General features: G+C 49.6%; 1 protein-coding gene across 2 annotated transcripts in view; it reads right to left on the bottom strand.

The window, feature by feature from the left end:
- Positions 1-9,763: 9,763 nt before the first annotated feature.
- NDUFA10 (NADH:ubiquinone oxidoreductase subunit A10) overlaps positions 9,764-18,062 on the bottom strand; it is a 35,003-nt gene continuing 26,704 nt past the window's right edge. For both annotated transcript variants that reach the window (XM_030486286.1, XM_030486288.2), the window contains one exon: positions 9,764-10,210. In XM_030486286.1, coding sequence (XP_030342146.1) covers positions 10,142-10,210 — 69 coding nt within the window. In that variant the 3' untranslated portion in view covers positions 9,764-10,141. The remainder of the gene's footprint in view (positions 10,211-18,062) is intronic.

The following is an 18,062-nucleotide window of genomic DNA, read 5'->3' as shown; positions in this document are numbered from 1 at the left end:
AGCTGGGGCAAAAGAGCACTCGATTAAAAGGAGCGAAGCTGGCAGCTCCCACCCCACACAGACAAAGCCTTTCAGCTCCCCTGGACAAGCAATGCAGAAACAAATGAGCTCTGTTTGTTTCCACAGAGGTGAGAAATGCCTCCAAACCCTGGCCACAGCTTCTCTTTTGGTGACAGCAAGCAGCATGCAGGGAAGAGACACAGGGAGGGAAGAGTGACTGCTCCATCCACTCTCCTCCATCCATCACGTCTCAATGAGGGCCTGCCTCACACGTCTTTGGCTTCAGGGCTGACCAGGATGCTCCCCAGTGGGTACCTGCTGTCCTCCATCCAGCGTGGCAATAGGGAGCTGGCTTAGGGGGGGTTGTGGAGGTGTTAAGCCAACCATGATAGATACCTGGTCTCTGAAGTGCATGGGATCTACTCTGGCAGGATCCCTGTGGAGGAACAGGTTCCTGCTTTGAGCATCCCTCTGCAGGTGTGACAAGGGAGATGTGATCCCGACTGTGACTGCAGGAGTGTCAGAGAGCTGCAAGATAAAAGAGACAAAGCAGGGTAAACCAACCAAATCCCCACAGATCAAAGGCATTGAAGAGGTTTTACCTCGATGCTGCTGAGGAAAGAGCTGACAAAAATCACCCTTTACAAGCAGACAACTACACAAATACAGAGCAAACTGAGACCCACATGGGCTCCCAACACTTAGAGCATAACACTGTGACAGGGAACCATAGGATCCCAGCCTGGTTTGGGTTGGAAGGGACCTTAAAGCTCATCCAGCCCCACAGGCAGGGACACTTTCCATTAACCAGGATGCTCCAAGCCCCGTCCAACCTGGTTGTTGCTGGTTTTACCCCAAACTCTGCCAATATTTACCCACAAAGATGAACTAGATCCAGCTTCTTCCCAACCCTCACTTGTAGGAGGACACCCACTGCTTCTTTGCCTCCATCTCCTTCAATAAGGACAGCACCAAGCCATTTACTCCTGATGCCCACAGAGGCAGCACATCGCCTGCTCCCTGCCCTCGACACTCTTTCTGTTCAGAGCCATGAGGTGACAACAGCTGGGTCCCGGAGCTCCAGCGAGATGGGACACAGCCCAAAGAAGCCCAGCAGCATCACTTCCCTGCTCAGCACCTCTAGTACATGAGTTCTCTCCCTGGCAGCATCTGCTGCAGCCAGGCTGTGCAGCATGGCCCCAGTGCTTTGGGGCTCTCTGCCTTTGCTCCCCCTCAGCTCAGGTGAGGAGCAGGCTCCGGATGCCAACCAGTGCGGCAGTGACCTCTAGTGCCTCTTTTCAGTCCCCATATCTAGGGGGTAGTGACAAAGACCTGGCCATAGACTAACCAGGAAGGATGCTGACCTTGTGAATGGGTGGTACGAGCAGGACCTGGATGAAGGGCCCCATCACAGTGCTCTGGCTTGTCCCCCAGCCTCCCTGCGTTTCTGCTCCTGATGCCCAGGTACCTGTTGAAGTCCAAGGGGCAGGGAATACATAAGCCATATATTGCTCCTCTGAAGAATCAATCACCCTTTGCTCCTGTATTACAAGCAGGAAGGTTTCTCTTTCTGCTCAGGTGAGTCAGCAATAGAAGGGATTTCCAGATTGGTTTGGGTTGAAGGGACCTTAAAGCTCATCCAGTTCCAACCCCCTGCCACGGGCAGGGACACCTTCCACTAGAGCAGGTTGCTCCAAGCCCCTGTGTACAACCTGGCCTTGAACACTGCCAGGGATGGGGCACGGACAAGAGCTGCACAAAATAGGGCATCTCAGCCAGAGCAGCCATCCCCAGAGCAGCTGAGGGGATGCTGTGGTCCCCAGGGATGTACCAAAGCAGGAACTGATCACAGAATGGGGCCAGGCCATGTGTGGAGCAGGCTGTGTGCCCCAGGGAGCATCCATCCATCCACACTGTGGGGCTCTGCTGTGCTCCTCAGGTGCACTCATGAGCATTGCCAGACTTTGGGGTCAGGAACATAAGCAGAGAGCACTCAGATTGCAACCGGATGAACAGATAGAGCACGATGGAAAGCAAAGGGGAGAGAGCAGCCTGGGCTGCAGAGGAGGGCAGGGATGAGGAGGGGATGAGCATCACACCAGGCTCTGGTTCTTGGTGCTTGCTCAGCACTTGCACTCACACGAGGGCAGAGGAAGGACGGGGTCACTGCTGCACACACAGTGCAGCAACACAAAGAAGGGCTCAGAGCTCTTCCTCCATCTCCATCTTCCTCTTGGGCCATCTCCTGCATCAGGGTGCTTGCACAAAGCCAGAGCAATGGTGCTCCCTTCGAGGGCTCCTCTCAAAATCAGCGCATTCAAGAACACACATCTTTGAGGTGCCCAATGGTTGGGGCGAGGGACAGAGCTCGTATTGATGCTCTGCAAACAAGAGGGCATTCATCAGAAATGCAGAGACAGTAAATTCACAAGTGATGAAAAAGAAAAAGCATCTTTTGACACAATTTGCCTTGGGGGGACTCAATGTCATCTGATGCAGGCAAGGGCAGGGATCAAACAACTGCTGAGCTCAGCCCTGGCTGCTTCTGTGATTCAGACCAAACACTGAACTCCATAATACAAATGGGGAAAGCTGCTGAGTGAGCCACACACAGGCACCAAAACCCACCTGGGCTGTTCTGCACATGAAGCACCATGCTGGAGAAGTCTTCCAAGGAGAAACCGCCTTTCCTGGGAACAGGATCTGGGAACGGCCTGGGTACAGGCTGCAGGAATTCTTGCAGCTTTCATAGAACCACAGACTGGTTTGTGTTGGAAGGGAGCTTAAAGCTCATCCAGCTCCAACCCCCTGCCACAGGCAGGGACACCTTCCACTAGAGCAGGTTGCTCCAAGCCCCTGTGTCCAACCTGCCCTTGAACACTGCCAGGGATGGGGCAGCCACAGCTTCTCTGGGCACCCTGTGCCAGCGCCTCAGCACCCTCACAGGGAAGAGCTTCTGCCTTAGATCTAACCTGAACTTCCCCTGTTTCAGTTTGAACCCATCACCCCTTGTCCTATCACTCCAGTCCCTGATGAAGAGTCCCTCTCCAGCATCCTTGTAGCCCCCTTCAGACACTGGAAGCTGCTCCGAGGTCTCCACGCAGCTTCTCTTCTCCAGGCTGAACAGCCCCAATGTTCTCAGCCTGTCTCCATACAGGAGGTGCTCCAGCCCCTGATCATCCTCATGGCCTCCTCCGGACTTGCTCCCACAGCTCCATGTCCTTCTTATGCTGAGGACACCAGCACTGCACACAGTGCTGCAAGTGGGGTCTCACAAAGAGCAGAGGGGCAGGATGCCGTCCCTAGACCTGCTGCTCACACTCCTTTTGATGCAGCCCAGGTCTTTGCTGAACCAGCCCCCTTCTCTCAGGTACAACAAGATAAAGCAGCTTAAGCCGAATTCCCCCTCCCAGCAAACTGGATTAGTTTGCACAGAGCAACATGGGAAGCCCTGGAGACGGTGGCACACATCAGACCAAGGAGCCAGCCCTTCCCACCCATCTCAGGCTGCACCAGGATATATCCCAGCAAAGAAGCCACCAAGGGTGGAGGCAACGGCTCTCCTGGGATGCTGCGGTGGTTTCCCATGCCTGGGGCTCTCCATTTAGGGGTTAATCACAGTCAGAGCCAACAAGCTCTGCCTTTGCTTACACTGGATGCTGGCACACCCGCCCCAGCGGGGCTGGTTGGGGCCATGCTGTGGTATCTCAACCCACACACAGACAGAAGGAGCAACCTCCCAGACAACACAAGGGCTGGTAACTCAGTTCAAAGTTCTCCCTGTTACAAACACCGGCTCGGAGTGTAATTTGTTGGAGCTGGAAAGGAGCTGAAGTTAATTACACAGCAATGAAATATCACACTTGAATATTAACTTCATTCCCCTTTGGCCAGGCTGCCCTGAAATGCTGCTCGGCTCGAGATCCGGACCAACCTCCAGATAACATCCTAGTTAAACAAGGGAGAGGCAGGTAATGGGGTGCATGACCCCACAAGAGCCCAGGAAAGCGGGTGATGGAGCACAGGTCTATAGCTGGGTGCTGCTGGGGTGGTCGGTGCATCCCCAACCCAGATGGGGTCTCCCAGTTCCTTGTGCTTTCCCGGGGGGGGGCCCATGCAGTCTCTAGCCTGTTGTTTGAAACCCAGGCAGCTCCTTGCCACCAATACACAGGGCACTTACAGAGGTGATGCTCTTCATGGCTCATGAGTAATCATGGAATGGTTTGGGCTGAAGGGAGCTTAAAGCTCATCCAGTTCCATGGGCAGGGACACCTTCCACTAGAGCAGGTTGCTCCAAGCCCCTGTGTCCAACCTGGCCTTGAACACTGCCAGGGATGTGGCAGCCACAGCTTCTCTGTGGTTCTCTGTTGCAATGCTGCCGTCTGGCCATGCTGGAAGTCCCCTGGCCGGCAGCCTGTCAGCACTTGGCCAGATGAGCTTTTTACTCACCCATTTCTTGAGCAAGAGCTGGAGCGCCGTGGCCAAGGGCAGTGCAGGTGCCTCCTTCCATGCTCTGAGAGCCTGGGAAAGTCTGCTGGGAAGGGTGGAAAGCAGGAGCCTCATCCTGTCTGAGGCTGGCCCAAGCTGACCACATGCTACTGGGCACCTCAAAGCTCCATCCCTGGCAGTGTTCAAGGCCAGGGTGGACACAGGGGCTTGGAGCAACCTGCTCTACTGGAAGGTGTCCCTGCCTGTGGCAGGGGGTTGGGACTGGAGCAGCTTTAAGGTGCCTTCCAACCCAAACCAGGCTGGGATTCTATAAGATGGGAAATCCCAGTGTTGTTCAGAGTGTCAGCAGCCAAAGCGGAGTTAAAAGCATAGAGTAAAGGGCCCTTCCTGCATGCTCACAGCCTTGGCTGCCCCATTCCACCCCACAGCAACCTGCAGGCCCATGTATGAAGCTCAGCTCCCCCCAGGCAGGCTGAAGCCCTGCATAGAGGAATAAGCCGCATCGGCACCTAATGGGATGTGCTGGGAAAGCCCTGTGCATCCTGCTGGAAACCAGCAAGACCTGGATGGACGCTCTGCAAGAGGTAGGAAATGCCTACCCAGCAACTGCTTGTGTATCACAACCCAGATCAGAGCACACAGGCAAAAAGGTTTATTGGGTATCAAAGTCATTCTTCCTGCTAGCAGAGCATGTTTAATATTAAGCTCTTCAAAGCAGCAGATACAGAGTCCACTGAAATATGCCTCTTGGCCAAAATGCTGCATGTGGACAGATACCAAGGGGAAAACCAGCCCCACAGGGACTCCAGCAACAGTCCATGGGGTGGCAATCACCATGGTCAAGGAGAAAAAGAGGAGAGTTTGTGCCACAAAAGCACAGAGACCAATGCACTGTGTCTGCTGCAATAGAGATGTGCTTCATCCGACCTCACCAGCCCAAATGGAAGCAGAAGGTTACATGGGAGCAGGCCCAGGACTCACCAAGCTGGTCTTGCTTTGCACAGGGAAGGCTTGGGGCTATCCATAGGAGTGGTGGAAGGGTCTGGAGCCACTGACAGGGTTTGGAGCTTGTCTTCTGAGGGATGCTTAATGCTATGTGCAGGTCATGAGGAGCTGTGAGACATGCTGGCACATGTAAGCTGCACCCACAACACTGAACACACAGTCTTCCACCCTGCTGCTCTTCATCACCATATAGAAAGCAATACAGCATCAATCTGTCCCAACACTGCAAAGATGGTCCTTCCCGAGGAACCTCTGGAAGCAGCAAGGATTACTTGGATCCTGGACCAAGCCAGCTGAAAGCAATACTTGAGCTGAATGCCCTGCCAGCAGGGTTTGCTCATCCCCCCCTCACCTCGGATGCCTCACTCCAGTTGAGTTCCTCACCTCCCTTCTGCTGTCAAGCTCTGCAGTATCCCTTCATCACTCAGAACACCCTATGGAGAAGTGAGCAGGGATTTGTGAGACCTCTCCTTGACCACGCTGGCTCTGCTTTCCCATCCTCATGGAAGGTCCAGGCCCTGCCCACCCCAGCCTGACTTCCAGGACTGTTCCAGTTGGCCACTGAGGACAACAAGGAGCCCAAGTTCTACCCAACAAAGACAAAACCAGCAAAGGATTTCATCAAGTTCCTTCTTTCTGCCTCCAAGAGCTGCTTCCCCACTGTCTGCCAGAGCCACACAAGCACCAGAAGGAAGATCTCACCCAGCTGTGAGATAAGGAACTTGGAGAAACCAAAACCCTTGCTCTGCCCCAACTTTTAAGCCCGCAGCTGGGAGAAGCAGGCTCACACTTGGCACATCAGCAACTCTTCCTTGGCCACACACTCACGTTCCCCTGCTTACAGCTCTGTGTGGAGACACAGGAACATTGTCCTGGAGGTGCAGCATCCTGCATGCCAACTGGCAGACGCAGCCTTCATCCCCCATGCAGCAGCACCAGTGTCTGGGATTGTGTCTCCAGGCCATGCTCCATGTGGATCAGAGCTGATCCACAAGCAGGTGGAGGAATGAGGTGTGGCGTCTGCCTCTCTCAGACACATCAAGTTGGGGTATCATTTGTACCTGTAGCTTTTGTTTGGGAGCATGGAGAACATCAGCAGGGATCAAAGAGCCAGGAGTGGGCCCATCAGATATAGAAGCAGCTAGGCTGGGCTCCAGCACCTGCAGGAGAATCATACAGCACCAGCAGGCAATGCGTTTGGTTTGATCTCGTTGTGAACATGGATTTGGCAAATAAACGACTTGGAAAGGTGGGAACTGGAGCAAAACCTGCCTGTTTCCTACCTCCTGCCACCCACGATGACACTGAGCAGCAGCTATGGAAGGAATACAGCCCTCTTCTCAGGGGGAAAAGAGTCTTCTAAGAGCTTCTTACTGAGTGGCTGCAAGGGGAAATCATTGCCCTTGCTCATGAAAGCTCCTTTCTCTAGTGTGAAAGATGATTTCCAACCCGTATCACCAAATTGGGGTGAAGCAGGCTGCTGGGGAGCCAAGGCTTTCCTCATCACTGCAGCAAGAGCGAGACATGGCACATCCTCACCACTGCATGGGACCTACAGCCAGGGAAAGCCAGGCTGTAGCTCTCTTAAGCCCAAGGAAAGCACCAGAGAACACAGCTTGGAATGCCTGTTCCATCCTGCAGCCAGTGTTTTATAAAGCACTCGTTTCACACACAAGCTAAGCAGGGTCATAGGAAGCAACGCTGACAGAGATGGGCTGTTTTGGCCAATGTGGATGGGAGCTCCCAGGGCCACACACCTTTGAGCAGCTTGCCCAGCATCACATGCACATCAACTATGAACATATGGAGAGTCAATACTTTTCATTGATCACGGAATGGTTTGGGTTGGAAAGGACCTTAAAGCTCATCTGGTTCCAACCCTCTGCCACGGGCAGGGACACCTTCCACTAGAGCAGGTTGCTCCAAGCCCCTGTGTCCAACCTGGCCTTGAACACTGCCAGGGATGGGGCAGCCACAGCTGCTCTGGGCAACACAAATACCTCAAGGTGAAGTGTAAAGCATAAGGAGGCTCAGACACATGCAGGTAAGGTCAGCACAGAGGCTGACCTTGTCATACCCAGAACAGTTCCAGCTGTCCCCCAGCTGACAAGGAAGCTCTTAATGGACATACTGGGAAAGCACAAACATGCACCAGTCAACCACAGGAAAGGCCACGGGTGGATGGTGAAGAGACCAAACCTGAAAAGCAGTAAGCAGAGTTCTTAGAGTAGGACGGGTGTTGGAATGAACTCACAGGTTCCCAAGGCTGAGAAACAATCTTCACCACCTCATTTGAGGCTGTAGCATGTCAAGCCTTCATTCTGGTGGCAGGACCCATTCCCAGCCATCTCCTCTTCCCTTTCTATGCAACCAGAAAGTGAACCCAAGGGGGAGTTACCTGCAGGACTGCAGCCACCACGAAAGCTGGTGGTTCTGCCCATGGTTTGATGGCTGTAACAGAACCACCACAATTCCCCCTTCGAAAAGCAGGCAGAATCAAGCACAGGATATGACAGGCAAGAGGCAGACTTCCCCACACATTAACCCAAGCAGTGGGAACTCAGGATAAGAGGACAGACCGCAGATGCTATCACACGTGCACCTACGCAGAAGAGCGGAGAGGACTTGAGCCATTTTAGCTTCTCCAACCTACTATGGAGATAGATTCATCCAACTGGCACAGCATGGTCCTCAAAAGGCAGAATCTTTACAGCTGGTTTGCTAAGGGATGGGTTTTTCTGAGGTGTTGGAGTGGGAAGGAGGGAAGAGAAGAACACAGCTATCGCTCCTTCCTACAGCAAGGGGAGAGAAAGTTATTTCCTTTACAGATTCAGTTTATAAACAGTTTTACTTCTAAAGCAGAGTTAAACCTTGGATTAGAATAAAAAATAGAAGTAATCTCAACATGCATTTTGTCATATCCCACTGCTTTTCCTGCTTGGAATTCAAGTCCTTTCCATCCAAAGCTCAGGTCAGCTCTCAGTGTGCTGGTGGAGCAGACTCTTAGGAATGCTCTGCACCACCCCTGTGCCCCACTATGGCAAAGTTGAACCCAAGAGTACTACACCCAGCCCAAACCCTGTTTTTTCCTTCTAGGAGATCCACCACCCAAGTGAGTTACAGTACCTGGAGAACACAGCAAGGCTGAGATGGAAGACACCTGTAAAAACAGAGCTAGGCTGCTCCAAAGGCAACCTAAAGCCACAGCAGATGTTCTTTTCATCTCCACACTCATTACTCACTGCTGAGAGATGCTGCTCTGGATAGGGAAAGAAAAGCTAACAGTAATTGCTTGGGATCTCATTGCATAGGAGAAGACAACAGTGGCTCGGGCTGACAGGTCCTCAGGCATGAGAGCACCAAGATACACCTTCCTGCAGGAGATATGGGATAAGGAAGCCCATTGCTGAGCTGCACCAGGTCCAATGCCCCAACAACCAGCCTCTGGAGGGTGAAAGTGCACAGAAGATCTTGCAGCAGTTCAAGAAACGCACAGGACTCCAGAACTACCCCAGTTCTGCTGCATTTTCACTTGCACCCCAGCACTTGCTCATCACTGTGAAGACACCAGCTGCATCAGTCCAGGATTGGCCCAGTGGCATCCAAGCAGTCAGCCCTTTGGCTTCCTTAAGGCCATAAAACCTGGAAACAAAATGCTAAGGGATCAGTGAGATGAGCCACATTTCTATCCCACTGCTCAGTTAGTTCAGTATCTAACCAGGCCCCCAAGGAAGGAATCTTTTCATCCTAGTTTTGCTATGGGAAGGGGCATGGGCAAGGCTTGGCTGCTGAATCCAGAGCACTGGAATGCCTGGCAGCACTTGGGACTCAGTGAGGGAAGGAGTTAGCCCCTTGCTGGAAAAGCAGAATTACTGCAGCCTAACTCTGGACAGCATTGCTTGAAGCAGTGCCAAGGTGCCTCAGTTCTGGGACTAACTAATACCAAATGACTCATCTCTTTACAAAGAATTCCAACTTGGATTTTCAGGGACTTGCAAAAATAATAATTACATTTGCCTTTCATACCCAACAATCATTTTCATCTGTCGTGCCCATTCAACGGAAGAAGCTCTGAGTACAACTGGTAGCAACTAGTTTGGAGGGGTTTTGATACTTTTAAGCACAGATATTTTGCTGTTTCAATTGAGCTCAACATTTATTTCCTTCTCTCAATGAACTTTCTGCTTTCCTCCTTTGATGCTGATGTCCAGGAAGAGGCTTTCAGAACATGATCCAAGCTTGGGGTTTTTTTAGCATGTGCACTCTTCTAATGAAACTAATAAAACACCATGCATGACACAGCAAGAAATTCACTTGGTGAGAGCCATGAGGAGACAGGTTTAATTTCTTTTGATTCAGCAAAACAACAATAATCCTGGATAATACACCACAGTCTTGATGAAGAGCAAGTCCAGCGCTGGTCTCAAGTCTGCCCCTGCGATCCCACATCACTTTGCTATCACACATTTAACCAGCCAACATCCAAAGCACCCCAAATTCATCGGAGAAGAACAAACCAGAAGAAAGTGATTTCCCTTCTAGGGGCTTATTCTCTTATGCTGGAAGATGATTTAACCAGTGTTTTCTTCGTGCTACCCAAGTGATGGAGAGCAGGCACACACTGAACTCAGCTTCTTCACTCAAGTGCTGTGGTCCGTCGCTGTTAGGGCTCTGAAGGGAGCTGACTTCATTTCAGCCAGATCCACTTGTCACCAACATCAGCATTGTAGCCTTGCCTGAAATTGCGACCAGGAAGCTAGAGAAAACAGAAAGGGCAGTCAGAAACATTGCTCTTTTTACTCTTTATGGAAACTTTTACCTTTGCTTTCACCACACAACGATTTAAACTTACTTCTTTGAAAGAACTGAGCTGTGCAGTTGCAGGGGGACCCACAAAACCCACTATGCCATAATGGCTATTAAAACTAGGCTGATAATCTCAACGGCACCTGGATTCATCCAACCCTTCTCCCCTACACACCCTTGTCCCCAGTTTTAAGAAGAGATGACACCTCTAACCATAGCATGGAGTAGAGGAATTGAATCACTCACTAGAATCTCACGCCAAAATAGGCACACATCATTAAATACATGAAATATTTCAGGCGTGAAACACTGAGTTAATTACAACATTAAATTAAACCGTTCAAATGAAATCACATCTTTAGCCTTCAAGAGCTGAACTTAACTTCATTAAAGCAAAAGCATTATCTGCCTGTCCCCAAAAGCAAAGCCAGAAACCACTACTCCCCCCCCCACCCAAAATCCAGCAGCATAGACATGCCTTTAGCCTGTACCCACAGATCCCAAACCAGGGCTCCAAGAACCAGAGCAATGCCATACCAAGTTACCCCTCTGGACAGTTGATTTGCACCTCACTGTATGTGAGGCAGCAGTGGGGACCACAGCAAGAAGCCTTTCCTTCTGGCAGCATCTCACAGCTTGGGCTGGTTGTACAGGTCATAAGAGTTATCATGCAAAGAGCAGTTTTGAGCCCAGCAAACCAAGAAATGCATGGCAAAGGGAAAGGCTGCATGGACTGGAGTGCCTGGAAGGAGACATAAGATGTACTAGAGCACTGGGAGTGGGATATTAGATGTACTCGGGAAGCTGGAGGGTCTCCACTCTTATCAAGGAGGGAAAGCAAGTTATCACTGAGATGAGAACAAATGGAGGTAAATTGTAGTAGCAGTACTTGTGCCCAGGCAGCCAAGAAGCCACCAGCATCCTGGCCTGGATCAGCACCAGTGTGGCAGCAGGGCCAGAGCAGTGACTGTCCCCCTGTACTCGGCACTGGTGAGGCTGCACCTTGAATCCTGGGTTCAGTTCTGGGCCCATCACTGCAAGAGAGACATTGAGGTGCTGGAGCGGGGCCAGAGAAGGGCACCGGAGCTGGTGCAGGGCCTGGAGCACAAGTGTGATGAGGAACGGCTGAGGGACCTGGGGGGGTTTAGTCTGGAGAAGAGAAGGCTCAGGGGGGACCTTCTCGCTCTCTCCAACTGCCTGACAGGAGGATGGAGCCAGGAGGGGGCTGGTCTCTGCTCCCAAGGAACAAGGGATGGGACAAGAGGAAACAGCCTCAAGCTGCACCAGGGGAGGTTTAGATGGAGATGAGGAACAATTCCTTCACCAGAGGGTGCTCAGGCATTGGAACAGGCTGCCCAGGGCAGGGCTGGAGTCACCGTCCCTGCAAGTGTTCACACACCGTGTAGCCGAGGCCCTGAGTGCCATGGGTTAGTGGTGGCCTTGGCAGTGCTTGGACTTGATGAGCTTAAAGGTCTTTTCCACCCTCACTGATTCTATGATTCTAAGCAGTCTTAATATTTGAGCCAAGAGCTCACAGGAGGGGAGCTGCAAGCAGGTATCTTTAAGGTGTCTTCTAACCCAAATCACTCCATGATTCTATGATTTGGGAGTTCAAGGAGTTGTGTCTAGACCTAGAGATAAGATTCTGTTACCCCAAGTCTGTGAAAGGACATTAGACCCTGAAGAACATAACCCCCTTCCTGGTAGTCCATCAGGCCAACCAACCAGATATCCCACAGCCGAAACCTTACACCAAGGGGCATGAGGAAGAGGATATGCACAACAGGGTGGATGCTGCATTGGCATAGGAAGCCCAGCCTGCCGCCACATGCAGACACAGTGCAAAAGCATTCAGGGGGGGTTCCAGACAGAAAAATCAGTGGCCAAGCTGTTCTACCTCCAGCTTTAAAGATGTGGGCAAAGAGGCTGTTGAAGTAGCAGCCATTTTAAGAGGTTACAGACCCAGCACACACAGGACTACAAGAGAAAGCCTGCCAGGATGGTTGAAATAGCAAGCTCCCTTTACACAGTGTATGGGCTCTCTCTGCAGGCGATGGAAGTGCTCCTCCAGGCAAAGCAGGCTGCGTTGGGTCAGCAGAAACACACTCCTGTGACAGAAGACTCCCCACAAGCGTGCCAACAACGCTGTCATCAGAATCATCTCCTGAGAAGCTGCTTTGTAAAAGCAACACACATTTTCAGTGCAGCTTCAGCCTGAATAGACAGAAACCAGGCTCTGTACCCACTAGATAACTCAGCCATGGGAACAAAACCAGGCAGCAACATGCAGTACAGGAAGGAGCTGCTTTGGCAATTACTCTGAACTGAGGGATCCTATGGAGTCTCAGGTGTTAAAGCAGATCCCTTCAGAAAGTACTGACCATGACCTGAATGTCAGAGCTGGTTAGGTCCTAGCTCCAAAAGCAGCATCTATCTCCAGAACCTCTTCTCCTTCCTGTCTCCAGGAATGAGAAAACACAGTGTTCAGCTTTGAGATACAAAAGTAGAATCAAGAAGAAACCCACCAAGCAAAAGCAAATGAGTTCTGGGAGAAAGCCTGAAGCAAGCAACGCTGTTATAATAGAATTTTTCCTCTAAAAATAAGCTCTCCACTGGCAGCCTTTACAAATAATGAAGCACAGATCATCTGCTCATCTCCACACAAGTGCTGGTTTCGCACAGGACCCCTGACTTGGCCTGATGATTTCCCCTTTCAAACAGCTGTAAGAGGATCCTGTTTGAGAGAGCAGCCCCTGCAGAGAGAAGCAAGACCCAACTTGATGAAATCTATACTCATGCCACAAACCCAGCTATTGAATCCAGGATGAAGCCTGTTGTGTTGAGGAAAAGGAGGGAGTGATGTTTGATGGGGTGGGCTTTATTATTTATTTGAAGGTCAGAAAATAAGACACTTCTTGCCCTCAAACATCAGCCTTAAAGACAACTTCCACCTCCTTCGTGAGGCATTCCCTCCCCTGCCTTGTCACAAGCCATTCCTGATTGCTATTTCAAAGGGGTTTCATTTAAAGTTGTGTTTAATGTCTTGTCTAAACAGCAGCAGAAACCATGCAGCCCTGCTAAGAGTTTCTCCAGCTGAGCAAAGAGGAGATGTGAGATGAAAGCAAATGATTGCTATCTCTGCCCTGCAAACGTACAGTGGTGAGCTAGGGAGGACATCAGACCTGCTGTGACCAGCCTGTGTCTATTAATTCAAGTGCAAACCCAGCTCTCCCTGCTCTTCTCCAGGCAGCACATAAATGGCCTTTTGATACTTGAAGAAACTCCCAGATTATTAAAGCAACAGGAGCTCTCTGGGAAAAATACAGGAGTTGACAGTTTTGTTTCTTGGGTAAATGTGCCCTCTTTACAAGATACAATATAAATCCCAACAGAATTCCAATTCATTGTCCAAAACAAATGCCCCATGTGCCTTTGCTTAAAGACATGCAATACATCAAACGCAATTTTAGAATAAGTATTCATTCATAGTCCAGTGCTCACAGTGGGGCTTGGCAAAAGCAGTCCAGTTTAGGGATATGTTACACCCAAGCTTTCAAAATAGCCTCCCCCCCCCCACCAAAAAAAAAAAACCACTGGGAAGAGGAAGGCACAATAAGCAAATCCTATATTACCCAGCAAGCAGATGGATGTGAATTTATGGTCTGTGAACCATAAATTCTTCTCTTTGAAGAAGAGGCTCTTCAAAGCTCACTTATCTACCATAGTAAATAAGCTGCACTACTAGGAAGAAGCCATTCCAGAGTGGAGGAAGCTGGTGATCTTTTAGCACTTATTGTGCATTAGGATGCCCAGAGAAGCTGTGGCTGCCCCATCCCTGGCAGTGTTCAAGGCCAGGTTGGACACAGGGGCTTGGAGCAACCTGCTCTAGTGGAAGGTGTCCCTGCCCGTGGCAGGGGGTTGGAGCTGGAGGAGCTTTAAGCTCCCTTCCAACCCAAACCATTCCATGAATCTATGATTTGGAAAACTGCTGGAGCAGGGTTCATTCCTGTTCTTGAGGTCTTCGGCCTCCTCCTGCCAGAACAAACGTTTGCCCAGTGTCACAAGGAGCCTGGATTAAACCAGCCAAATTAAAACACACTGCACAGCATGGCTGAATGCGATGAAGAGCACACAATGCCAACAAGAGCAGCTCCTACGGTACCCATCCTCTCATCTCTCTGCTGCACAGCTCAAGCCAGCTTTGCAGGATCATTCCACGAGCTCCATGAACCCCCTTGCCCAGGGAGAAGCTACTCACTCCTCCTGGCTAGGTTAGTTTTAGGTGACTCTGCAGTGGTTTGGTACCTGTTTGGCTGACTGAGCTCACAAAGAAGACTGGTAGGAACACAAAGGAAGATGTGGCCATGCAGAAGGTGCTTCTTTTTGTGCCAAGAAATGGTTAAATTGGTGCTCCAAATGGCACCCAGGTGAAGTACCCAGCCTATTCTGCCTATAGCTGCTTAGCCAGCACAAGGGCAGGAGTAGGAACAAGTGGCCAGCCCTGAGACTGCACCCAGAAGAGGTAGAGTGCCCAGCCTAGAAAAGAGATGACGGAAAGGAGATGGGACAAAGCTCTATGGAACTTGCCAGTAGCTGAGAGAACAGAGAGAGGGACTCAATATTCACCATCTCTTCCAGTACAAGATACAGGTAGTCAATGGCTTGAAGGATTCTTTGCTGAAGGATACTACTGACAAAATTCAGAAGGTTTTATGGGAAACCAAGTAAGAATTTGGAAGAGACTTGCCTTTTCCACAAGACTTGTGCTTTACAACCACGTTTCCCAGTCAGAACTATAACGACAATCATCAAAGCCACATCATTTCATCATTTGCAAGTGGCTGGCACATTCACAGGAACACTCCACACATGTTACCTGCAAATCACACGTGAGTAAGACCAAAGAAAAGCTGTGACTTAATGGCCATATTAATAATAGTAGTGGATTCTATGATGCATGATTAATTATTAACACCACATCTCCACAGGTAAGGAGCAGAATACAGGGTCAAAGAAATCCCTTCAAACCCTCAAAGGTCCTTCACTGACATCAGCCCAAAGAGACCCACAGAGCCACAAACAGGTCCAGCAGCAAGTGGCAAAGAAAGCAGCTGACCATCACACCAAAGCTTAACCATCCTTCCCAGGAAGAGTAAGAAAAGCCATGTTGTTATCACAGCAGCCACCCAGACACATGCTTTGCAACACAAGCATTAAGTCTCTGCTCCTAAAAGAAGCAAGCAGGAAACAGATCCCACTGGACAAACCCTCTTTCAAGGTCACAGATTTTTCCACCCCATTGAAATGGATGAGGCAGAGCCTCAAGTCCTAGTCTCCTGCATTACACTGTGCAGAACTTCCACTTGGCAGCGAGGATTAGCTCCAAAAGGATGTGATAAAATCTACTGCACAGAGCCTGAAACTAATGAAATGAGCTGTACCCAAAGGTAGAGCCAGCTCAAAGGAATGAAACTGCTCAACTTGAAAAGAGCATTAGGAAAAAGATGAAAACAAGATCCTCTCCTCAGTTAAATGAAGATCCCTGCCATGGAAGCGTCTCTCAAAGCTATAAACATGATGAAAAGCCCTATAAAGTGGTTCAGGCTTCAGAGCAGCACACAGCAGCAGCGAGCTGTTTGCTACATGCTGCGCCTGCCTTTCAGAGCTCCTCAAAGTGATTTCCAAGCAGACAGGTAGAGGTAGAGCTCTGGACAGTCTGAACAACCTGAAAAGGTCTCCATCCATCGGGGTAGAGTCTCTCTGGTTTGCAAAGAGTCCAGCAGCAGAATTACTAGGTTTTTTCCTTCTATTCCTATGTTGCTTTCTCCTAATGGCTGAGCTTACCAGCTAAAATAAATCTATAAATAGCATGTTTGGAGCAGCACTGATCGAAGAGCACTTAAAACCAGAGTCGTTGCTCTGCAAGCACGGGCTCATTCATCAATAACCAAATCCTTTTGGTTACTGGCTGGTTATAACAAGCATAATAACAGCATCTTCCAGCACTGCTGTTAACTAAGACTACTGCTTTTTCCAGTAGAAATCCTGACTTCCAGAAGCTTGTCAGTGTTTGTTGTTGGCACAGCTAAAATCTAGGAGCATGTAGCTTCATGTATTAGCTGTATTCTGGAAGAGTTTGGTTCCTATGTAACAGAGCAACAGACCAAAAGAAGGGCAGGGGAGTGTAATACTCACCAAACACAACATTCAAGGTGGATCTGGTTTGGTTTCCAAAGGATTGGCATGGAGAGATGCTTGTTTACAGCTTCACTCCTGCCATTCTTTACTCAAAGCAAACTCTTCAGGCTGTTAACATTCATTAAAGGCCAAGTAACAAGAGGACCCAAAAGCTTTACTGAATTGAGGTTAAAACCAATTCCTGGTTTTAATGGCCTACTCTTCGTTCAGGCAGTGAAAAACACAGGCAAGCCAATAGAAATCTACTGGAAAGAGGAGTGTCCCTAAAGAGGACACAGCATATTTCTTGCAAAGTCAGTGAGCTTAAGCAGGGATCTGTTTTGTACAAGTGAATGTGTGACAATTTGAACAACTACAGCTACCATGAGCAACCTAAGGTGTGTCTCTAGCCTTGCTTTTGTAGGACGGCCAAGAACAAGCAAGCAACAGGGCACAGCTAAATATTCTATTGCAGTTTTTCTCCACACTGACTACTTGCCCTAAAGACTATTCTCCATAGCAGCAAAATAACCTCCACTTTGGTTTTTTCCTTGGCAAATATGTTAGAAATACCAGTTATCTACTACAGAGAGCAAACTTACTACAGGAAAAAGCCAAGTAAGTATATCCAAGTCAGATGAAGTGTTACCCTAACCATAGGCTTGCTTGTCTAACAGGACAGGTAAAACACATCAAGTCTCTTACAACAACTTTCCTTAGGTTCACAGAATCCCAGCCTGGTTTGTGTTGGAAGGGACCTTAAAGATCATCCAGTTCCAACCCCCTGCCACGGGCAGGGACACCTTCCACTAGAGCAGGTTGCTCCAAGCCCCTGTGTCCAACCTGGCCTTGAACACTGCCAGGGATGGGGCAGCCACAGCTTCTCTAAGCAACCTATTCCAGTTTTGTCATTCCTAGGTTTTAGTTATTCTTCTGGATCTTCTGCTCTTACCAATATTAAGCCAGGCAACATCCTGTTACTTTAGAAAGGGCTCAAAATATTTTTGCAGAGATAAAACAGATAAGAAAGAACAACTTAAATTAAGCCTTTCCTAATTTATCATGTATCTGTTTTCATTCCTCCCTGGATTCAAGAGCAGACAGGGCTGACTATTAGAGCTGTCAAATCCCTCTATTAAAATAAGAATTAGAAAGGAAGACCTTGACCCTAAACAAAAGGATCTTCATCAAGCCAAGATAGGAAGAGAGAGAAAACAGCAGATTCTATCAAAGACAGCCACTCTGGTAACGATCACAAGCATGGAGAACAAAGATATCCCAACCTCCCTACTCCTGCAGAGTAGGAAGAGTATTCATGGCTTAGATAAGGCTTATTGCAGCAGCTGTACCTTATATGCCTACATGGGTAATATCATCTCTGCATCCAAGGATAATTGGTCAAAGGGGTTGTTTTTTAGGGAAGCCTGTAGCTTTCATTGTAACCCAATACAATAGTCCAACGCCAAGATGCTGAGGACCCCACCGCACAGCATCAGCACATTGAACCTCCCCGCATCATCTGGACACAAACACTCCCTGCTGTTGAGCAAGACTTTGGCTTCCTCAAAGCTCAAGGATTTCTTTTGTAGTTCAGGGTCTTTTAAATGGGAGATTTGTGTGCAAGC

This window comes from Strigops habroptila, chromosome 5 (assembly GCF_004027225.2).
Source record: "Strigops habroptila isolate Jane chromosome 5, bStrHab1.2.pri, whole genome shotgun sequence".
Taxonomy (NCBI): domain Eukaryota; kingdom Metazoa; phylum Chordata; class Aves; order Psittaciformes; family Psittacidae; genus Strigops; species Strigops habroptila.
This window is presented reverse-complemented; position numbering and strand designations above follow the sequence as displayed.